This window comes from Pelodiscus sinensis, chromosome 18, assembly GCF_052426305.1.
Source record: "Pelodiscus sinensis isolate ZL-2025 chromosome 18, ASM5242630v1, whole genome shotgun sequence".
Taxonomy (NCBI): domain Eukaryota; kingdom Metazoa; phylum Chordata; order Testudines; family Trionychidae; genus Pelodiscus; species Pelodiscus sinensis.
The window spans coordinates 24,850,107-24,859,929 of NC_143069.1; the positions used below are offsets into that span (position 1 = coordinate 24,850,107).

The following is a 9,823-nucleotide window of genomic DNA, read 5'->3' on the forward strand; positions in this document are numbered from 1 at the left end:
GAGAGAGAGAGAGAGAGAGAGAGAGAGAGGGACATGCTGGCTGCCAGAGAAATCTTAGAAACAGTGCCTCTTTAGATAGGCACTCCGTTACTCACCATACTTCAGACTGGAGCAGCACTATTGTATGTGTCCCTCTCCCCAAACTCTGCTCTGCAGAGATGATGACAGGGGCAAAAGGGTCACCCTGACTTCTGCACGTCTCACTGCTCCCCTCCCCTCCACACACCACTAGCAGCAGACAGGATGGAGCAAGGTGGGAGAGGGGCAGCTGAACACATGCTGCTGGCATGCTTGCTAATCAGCTGAGCGCTCCAGACAGAAATTCTGGGGAGAAGGGCAGATCTGGCCTGTGTGCTATATTTTGTCCACCCTCTAATATTTGCAGATTATTTATTATTTGTGCAGTTCTCTTCCAGCAATGTACTTACAAGGCCCCAATCGTTCTGTTATATAAGTGTCGCTAACAAGACAGAAAGAATTACAGATGGAAAAAATGGTCATTACAACAATGAAAGAAAGTGAAGAGTTACTTACACCTGCTCATGGTCTCCTCACCTTGTATATTGAGAAGACAGTTGATACAGTCAACCACCCACTGACGCGATGTCGTAAGTGAAGCACAGGTATATGGTGCTAACAGCCCAATCAGCGATCCAAACTGATCAAAAGTTTCCTGAGGCTAATTTTAAAAGAATGAAGAATGAAAGTTCTCCGGCTATACTGGACATTATTTGCCTTCCTTATTGTGAACTCCATTACTGTACCTGGGTACGGCACATTGGAAAACATAATCCTTGTTGTACATGCAAATTGATGGGGTCTAAATTAGCTGTAGCACTCAAGAAAAATCTCAGAGTCATTGTGGATAGTCCTCTAAAAACATCTGTTCAACATGCAGCTGCAGTTAAAAATGCTAATGGTATGTTAGGAACCACTAGGAAAAGGGATGAATAATAATATGATAAATATCATCATGCCACTGTTTCAAATCCATGGTACACCCACACCTTGAATATTGCAAGCAATTGTAGTCCTCCAACTTAAATAAAGTTAGGTTATAATTGGAAAAAGTTCAGAGAAAAGCAACAAAAATGATATGGGATATGGGACAAGTCATACAAGGAGAAGTTAAAAGGACTGGGACCATTCATCTTAGAAAAGAGATGCTTACAGGGGGGTTTGATAGAGCCATATAAGATGATCAGAGATGCATGATATGGGTGTCCCTATATCTCTGACTGCCTGGGGCTGGGACTGGACAACAGGGGAGAGATCACTCAACAATTGCCTTGTTCTGTTTGTTCCCTCTGATGCATATAACACCCACCACTGTCAGAAGACAGGCTACATGAACCATTTGTCTGGGGGATCCAGAATGGCCATTCATGTTTTATGTTCTTATCCGATTAAATAGAAATAGAAATTCAACTTTAACAGCGATAGAAATGTAGCTGTGTTAGTCTGGAGTAGCTGAAGCAAATGCAGGACAATGTAGCACTTTAAAGACTAACAAGATTTATTTATTTATTGATTTATTTTTTAAGATGGTTTATTAGATGATGAGCTTTCGTGGGCCAGACCCACGTCCTCAGATCAGGAAGTGGGTCTGGCCCACGAAAGCTCATCATCTAATAAACCATCTTGTTAGTCTTTAAAGTGCTACATTGTCCTGCATTTTGCTTCAACTTTAACAGCCTGAGAGTATAGGAATGCATCTATGACACTGACACAGCCAACCTATGTGTGACCACAATAACTTAACAAGCGGCACTGCAATTGTATCAAGACAAGTCACTTCTATGTTATTTCAAAGGGTGTGTCTAGACTACTGAGTTTTGTCGACAAAAGTGGACTTTTGTCGACAAAACTATACCTGCGTCTACACTACCGCTGAGTTCTGTCAACATAACGTCGACAGAACTCAGCAGTTTTGTCGATGCTGGTAAACCTCATTTTACGAGGCATAACACCTTCTGTCGACAGAGTTCTGTCGACAGAAGGTGTTATTGCATGTAGGGTTGTGTCTAGACTACAGGGTTTTGTCGACAAAGCAGCTTGTTTAGTCGACAGAACTGAATGTGTCTAGACGCTCTTTGTCGACAGAAGTTTTGTCGACAGATACTGTCGACAAAACTTCTGTCGACAAAACCCTGTAGTCTAGACGTACCCAAAGAAAAGTCCTAGACTAGCGATCACCAACATTATGCATTTTGGTAATAGATATGAAAGGTAGATGTTATGTATTATTGTCTGTATTTATATCTTGCTAGAAGTTTAACATAACCAAATTAGCTTGTAGATTCCAATTCCTTTTCATGTCTTAATTGCCTTAATTATATGCAACTGTCTTCAGTTAACCTTAAGATCAAAGATAGAAGATAGTACAAGAAAATAGTTTGTACATTGCCTTCAGCTTAACTATCTGTGTTGTAATGGAAGACTACGATCGGCTAATTACTTTATGTGAATGACTATCACCCATTTACCAGTGTATGCGTAGGAAATAGAAAATTAACTTCAAAACAAAGTACGACAGGAGATCTGCATGACCTATTCTTTCTCAGGGAGAGATCCTGCTTTGACAATTTCTGTGAGGAGGCTTGCCAACCGGCTAGAATAGCTATAAAAGACAAGTTATGGGACTGATCTTCTCTCTCCAGTCTGCTTAAACTTTGAACAGGGGACGTGTAAGCCATAGGACATAGATCTTCCAAATAATTATTTGGAATAGTCTGGGAAATGCATGGAAAAACTAACAGCCTTTGCATCTAAACTGGCTTTGGATGTTGACCGGTTAGCATGATTCCAGAGAGACTTTTACAAGCCAGCTGTTTATTCCACCATGGTTGTGATCCTGAACTATGAAAAGTGAAAGTCATTTGAACAACTATCTATCACTTAACCATTTGTAACTCTCTTCTTTTTCCTTTTAACAACAAATCTGATATTCCGTTATTAAGGATTGGCTGATATTTAGGGAAGACCTGTGATTCATATTAACCTAAGGATAAGTGTCTAGTCCTTTGTGATTGGTGATTATATTAGACTTAGTTGTCTAGATGGGAACCAAGGTCTGGAATGCCTAAAGGGTACTATTGTTTGGTATTTTGTTAACCAGAGTAGAAGCTCTTTTCTTACTGGTTTGGTGAATCTAATTATAAAATCACTAGTCTGGGGAACTGCCTGCCCTGTTTCTTACAGTCTGGCCTGAGTGCTGTCACAGCACTATTATGGAAACCTTTCTCTTATGGAAGCAGAGGGATCTTACTCACTTTGAGGCCCCAGCTGCAGGCCTAGTAGAATTTCTCATGCATTCACGTTGAATGTCAGATTTGATAGAAGTTGGGAAGTCAGCTCAAGGAAGAGTAGAACTATACTCACTGTGCTATTAACTATCTCCTGATAGGCAGTTAGCAGCCAGACACTGGCCTGCAAGGCCCTTTCTCTCTCCCACTCCTGCCCTGAACTGAGCCAGGTCTCTAGTAGCTGTTGGCAAAGCAGGAGAATGGACAAAGTTAGTACCAGAAAATCCCTCCCAAACGTTTCTTTTAAATAGGTTTGATTGTCACTAAAATCCCTCTCCAAAGCATTTAACTTCCATATAGCAAAAGATTTATATGTCTCCAAAAAGAGACCCTTGTCTATACAAGTCCCAGGGACCAGATTCACCTCTGGTGTACGTAACTCCATCAAAGCCAAAGGAGTTACATGAGAGATGAGTCTGGCTCTGTGTATGTGAGGGCTTCTGTAGACTGTCTGATGGCAGCTGTCTAGCACATTGCATGCAGTTTGGGGTCCGGTGCTGTGTTCTCTTTCCTGGACAGCTTCTCCCATGCTGAGTGGCAAATGACAGAGAGGAGCATTTCTTTTTATTTAGAGCAGAGAAGTCTCCCCAGCCCAGCTCCTTTTATAACTTTATTTTCATACCAACGTTGCACCTAACTCCCCTCCCCTCAGCTCTTCAAACTATTCTGTTTATGTCTGAAGAGCAGGAAGTCTTTGGTGAATGAGTTTCCATACACAGAGCTTAACTCAATACTAATTCATTCCTTTTACGAGAGGTGATCAGTTCTCACTGGTCCTCTTGAATTTGGTTACTGCGCTGATGATTTTCTTTCCTGTCCATGTAGTGTTAACTATACTGGAAAAACTAGATCTCAGTCCACCACTGGCATAAAATGTCCCCTGCTATGAGATAGATACATAGAATTTACTAGCTAGTGGGAAAACACTGGCTGTAGAATCGGTGTCTATTTCTTACAAAGCCTTTCTGAATATTGACCTAGGAGAGCTTTTCCATTGCATTAGGAGTGCACAAATCATAAAATCATGGATTAAGGATGGAAGGGAGCTCAGGAGGTCATATAGTCCAACCCCCTGCTCAAAGCAGGGCCAGCCCCAACTAAATTATTCCAGCCATGGCTTTGCCAAGCCTGGCATTAAAAACCTCGAATGATGGAGATTCTTAAGGGAAGAGAATAACAGAAACACCTAACTGGTGGGTCAGAACCCAGGCTTAGGAAAACCCCAGCACAAGGGGACACAAAGAAGATGGAGAGAGGCTGTTCTCAGTAGTGACAGATGACAGAACAAGAAGCAGTGGTCTCAAGTTGTGTGTGGGGGGGTGGATCTTAGGAAAACGATTTCACGAGGAGGGTGGTGAAGCACTGGAATGGGTTACTGAGGGAGGTGGTGAGATCTCCATCCCTAGAGGTTTTTCAGTCCCAGCTTGACAAAGCCCTGGCTGAGATGATTTAGTTGGAATTGGTTCTGCTTTTAGCAGGGGGTTGGACTCGATGACTTCCTGAATTCTCTTCAAGCCCTATCGTTCTATGATTCTATAAAAGAGTTCCCTGAACTCTTTTCAAAAAAATTTTCAAAAAAGAACATTTCTTCTTTTTATCTCTGAGGAGAGCCACTCAGACTCTGCCCAGTGGAAATAAATATGCAGAACCTAGAGGGAGCCATTCTGTTTGTTCTGATGCCCCAAGCAGCTTGATCATTCTGTGCATAGTGAATGTGAGTCTATCTATAGGCTAAATTCTGTTCTTCCTTACACCAAACTAAATATTGATCAGCTCTACTGATTTCAGTTTAAATAAGAGCAAATGTGGCCTGATGAGAAAGAGTTGCCTCCTACTTTCTTTGAGATGGGTAGCATGAAAAAGAGGCAGTTGGTGAGTACTGCCATAAGCTCCCACTTGGTAGCTAAAGGGCCAGGCAGAGCTAAGATCCTCAACAACTTACTGTAAAGTTAATGTATATCATGGATCCCATCATGGAACTCTGTGTCTGGAGTCCATGACTCTGCCCATAGCTGGAAATACCCATTGAAAAGATTTTGAACTAGTACACATAGAACAGAGAATGAAGTGTGCAGCAAACTTTTCCAGGTTCTAGACATCTTGATGTAGGCTGCATAACTTCAGTGTTTTGCTAATAGTTTCTGTATGCTTCAGCAGCCACAGGATTGGGCACCATTGTGTTCTTTGGAGAGTCTATTTATAAAAAAGATGTGCTTCCTTATACAAGAGCATTTCACTGAAAGATTGTGTTGTCAGAATTTTCACTGACTTGCCCGAGGTCTAAGTAATGTAGGTCGCACTGTCAGATATAAATATCCAGAATCAGATTCTGGTCTCTGTTACACTTGTGTAAATCCAAAATAATGCCACTGAAGTCAGGGGCATTACCCTGGTTTTACACGAATATCACTGATCAGATTCTAGCTCTAATCCTTCAGTCCAGCTGCATCCTTGAGCATCCAAAGCTCCCACTGAAGTCAAGGGGAACAATCAGCATGCCAGAATGGCAGAACGGAGTCCTAAGTGTTAAGAACTCTCCTTACCAGATTTCTGGTGGACACATCGAACTCTCCGAATACATAGGCGACCATATCCCCTGCTGCACAATTGTCCACACTTCCTGAACTGAGCAGCTTCAGGACAAAATGGAGAGCTGCCATCCTCACCTGCAAGGGTAGAGATTATGCACGAGTTATTATTATCTCTTCTGCATGCAATATGAGACAGGATATGAGAGTCCTTTTGCTTTTTCTTTTATCTCTTTGGAATAGTGGCTGAAGTACAAATGATTAACACATCTGTTATGTAAATTCCTTGCAACACTGGCTACAGAAGTACCATGCAAATGCCAGTTTTCACTTTCAGGTGACACTGTAATTAGGAAAAAGGCAGCATTTTCTCCTATAAATGTAAACAAACTTGTTTGTCTTAGTGTCTGGCTGAACAAGAAGTAGGTCTGAATGGACTTGTAGACTCTAAAGTTTTACATTGTTTCGTTACAGTTAACAAAAAATATCTACGTTTGTAAGTTGCATTTTCACGCTAAAGAGATTGCTCTACATCACTTCTATGAGCTGAATTGAAAAATATTATTTCTTTTGTCATTTTTACAATGCAAATGTTTGTTATAAAAATAATATAAAGTGCATAGTACACACTTGTCATTGTGTTGTAATTGAAATCAATATATTTGAAAATGTAAAAAACCACAAAAATATGTAATAAATTTCAATTTTTAATCGCATTAATTTTTAGTTAACTGTGATTAATTGAAACCCTATTAATAATCTCAGCCTAAAAATGTGTCTCATTGCCAGACTCTCCACTGAGTGAAATACTTCCCAGATATTAACAGCAATACCACTATTCCACACACAATCTTACCTTAGCACTCTGATCACTGAGAGCAGATTTCACTGCCTTCACAATCAGAAACTTTCTAACTCTTGTCTCAGGCACTGAAAGATAAGGAGAAGTGTGCAATATAGTATATCTTTGTTCCAAACACTCATGCTCCACATTAGAATGTGTCCTGTGCCCTATTTAAGAGTACTACCAAGCTTCAATCATATACAGAGAATCAGCGGGGAAAATATAGGACCAGACTCTGATCTCAGTTACACCAGTCTAAGTCTGAAGTATTTCCACTTCTGTAAATAGCACCATCATACTATCCTGATGGAAATATTGTAAGAGAGTTAGACAAATGGAGGTCAGTGAAGTTAGTCTGTGTTTACCACCAGTATAGCAGAATTCGGGATCTATTCTAGAGTGTCTAATACTTATTCAGTCAGGAGTACTATTTTGTTTTTATCTCATTATTATTAACATGCATCCGCCACAAGATTACATTTGTATTTGTACCTTGAAAATATTTTAGGCTACATTCAGCACTTAATTAACCCTGTTGATTTCTGTGTGACCACATGGGAGTAACTTAGAGCAGCACTGGGTCCCTTTAGTGAATTTCCAACCCTCTGGTGAGCATGCATCTAAAAGGGTGTCGCAAGGAGAAGGGAGAAAAATTGTTCTCTTTGGCCTCTGATGATAGGACAAGAAACAATGGGCTTAAATTGCAGCAAGGGAGGTTTAGGTTGGACATTAGGAAAAACGTCCCAACTGTTAGGTTGGTTAAACACTGTGAAAAATTGCCCAGGGAAGTTGTGGAATCTCCACCACTGGAGATATTTAAGAGCAGATTGGATAGACACCTATCAGGGGTGATCTAGACAGTGCTTGGTCCTGCCATGAGGGCAGGGGACTGGACTTGATGACCTCTCAAGGTCCCTTCCAGTTCTAATAATCTATGACTATGACTCTATGTGTTGCAGCAGGGGCAGATGACCGTTTTGCGGGGCCCCGGGCAGCATAATTCCGCGGGGCCCCCCCTTTGCCACGGCGCATGCACAGTGACGCCATGCTCATGCGCGGTGGCACCACGGCGCGTGCGCGGGGCTTTTTGAAGCGCGGGACCCGGGGCGGCCACCCCGCTCGCCCTGCCCTATATCCGCCCCTGTTTTACAGATCCTCTGTGCCCCATTTGCAGAGATGATGAGTATGTTATAGCCCTACCATGCCTGCAAAGCCTTGGTTCTTTAGATCAACCTATAGCAGCTCATGCTTTTAGCTCTGGATGTCCCCAACTCAACCCCCACCACGATGGCGATGATCGCAGCAGTCACAGTTACTCCTGTGTTACTTACAGTCAGCACCAATAATAGCTGTGAGCAGATTCAGGGTTGCCACACGAACAGTCTCATTCTCAATCTTCAGCTGCGAGTGCAGAAATGCTATGAGGTCATCAGGAGAAGAACGGGCTGCAAAGGAAGAAATCACATCCTCACTAACAACTGAAAGCTCATTCTTACCACACCTACAAAAGAAGGAAGTTACAAGGAAACTACTGTGTAATTTGGAGTCTCTTCCCCTACCTAGCAGTAGGATACAATAGCACAGCTCCATTTGATTTTCCATGATGAGCTGCTGAGTTGGAGAACAGATCTGTGGGAAGAAGAGAAGTGATCAAAGGAAAACTAATCAGAACAAGCAACTGAAAAGAAGATGCTCAATTAATTTCTAAGCACTCACTTCCTACCTTTCCAAATAGAGCTCTGAAGCCAAAAGAAATGGTACTGACTGCACAACAAGAATCAGAAACAATGACCGATACACTGGATAACAGAAGTTCCTGCTTTCAAAGTGTTTTTAGCAGCAGAGCTAATTGAATCAAGACTTGACCCTTGGTAACTGGTTCAAATGGTTAATTATTCCACCATAAAAATGTCGGCCTTATTTGCAGTCTGAATTTGTCCAGCTTCATTTTCTAGTTATTGGCTCACGTTATGCCTTTCTCTGCTAGATTATTACATATGTTTCCCCACATAGATATTATAGACTGCAATTAAGTCACCCTGTCACAGGATAGGTCCTCCCCATTTGGATGGGATCAGTTTTTACTATCTAACTCTAACTCCCTCTAATAACTGGCTTATGCTAAAATTGCTTTACAAACTGAGCTGGATTTTAGCTAATAAAATGAGACCACTATCTGCTTATTCTTAAGCCAGCAGAAACCAATAAGGCATGAGAAGGTCTCCGGGCTCTTCACTAGCATTCAAAAGATGTTTATTCTTAATATGCTTCAGATCTGCTGTGCTTAAGCTCAAGTGATACAAGAACAAGTTCCCCTCACCCGGTCGTGCAGAGCACTGCAGATGGCTTGAAATTTCCCTTCAGGTAGAAGGATCTTATATTCACCAGCGACTTCCAAGAGCTGCCTCAGACTCTACAACAGAGGGTGAAAGTTAGAAGGTGGGCATACAAAGGAGCAATATGCAATGACTGAAGCAGGTTCATGGAATTCATAGATTCCAAGGCCAAAAGGGATGATTGTCATCAACTAGTCAGGCCTTCTGTATGACACAGGCCTTAGAAATTGCCAAAATAATTCCTAAAGCAGAACTTTCAGAAAAAAATCCAATCTTGATTTTAAAATGATCACCTTGACTCTTGGTAAATGGTTTGAATGGCTAATATCCCACCACTGAAAAGGTAGACCTTATTTCCCATCTGAATGTCTCCTGTTTCAGTTTGTAGCCACTGGATCATGTCATGCCTTTCTCTGCTAGGTCATTACATATATTTCCCCATGCAGATATTATAGACTGTAAGTAAGTCACCTGTCACAGGGTAGGTCCACCCTGTTTGGATGGTATCAGGTTGTGGAGGAGTTAAAGAACTAAGGCAGCCCAAGTGACCTAGTCTCCCCAACCACCATAGCAGGCCTGGTTCTTAGAGCAGCATTGCCTAATAGTCAGGGTCAGTGCAGCAGCCCTTTAATGAGGCTCTTCAGCTCAACGACCCAAGCCCTTCTAGGTACGACCGTGCAACCTAGTGCTCAACCACCCTTTGGGGCAAACCAGTGTTGCCTAGTGGCCAGCCCTTCTCCACCAGGCTCTACCTACTCCACAGGGTCCCAGCCCAGGGCCTTGTCTTGCAGCTCAATGGGGTTTCTTCCA

At 42.0% G+C, this 9,823-nt stretch overlaps 1 protein-coding gene across 1 annotated transcript; it reads right to left on the reverse strand.

Moving 5' to 3' along the window:
• Positions 1 to 526: 526 nt before the first annotated feature.
• On the reverse strand, positions 527 to 9,114 carry LOC149523301 (maestro heat-like repeat-containing protein family member 2B). Its single transcript, XM_089770419.1, has 7 exons — positions 8,998 to 9,114; positions 8,237 to 8,306; positions 8,009 to 8,122; positions 6,690 to 6,763; positions 5,849 to 5,971; positions 3,382 to 3,486; positions 527 to 679 (listed from the first exon to the last, which is right to left on the reverse strand). Exons 2-7 carry the CDS (start codon positions 8,277 to 8,279, stop codon positions 527 to 529), a joined length of 612 nt encoding a protein of 203 aa, XP_089626545.1. The 5' UTR covers positions 8,280 to 8,306; positions 8,998 to 9,114.
• Between the last annotated feature and the right edge of the window lie 709 nt (positions 9,115 to 9,823).

Excerpts from the sequence above, each read along its gene's own strand:
- LOC149523301 (XM_089770419.1), bottom strand. The coding sequence starts at position 8,279 with ATGGAAAATCAAATGGAGCTGTGCTATTGTATCCTACTGCTAG. Across the intron at positions 8,123-8,236 it reads CTATTGTATCCTACTGCTAG|CCCGTTCTTCTCCTGATGAC; the intron begins GTAGGGGAAGAG and ends CTTCCTTTGCAG. Across the intron at positions 3,487-5,848 it reads ATGTGTCCACCAGAAATCTG|CTACTAGAGACCTGGCTCAG; the intron begins GTAAGGAGAGTT and ends CTTTGCCAACAG.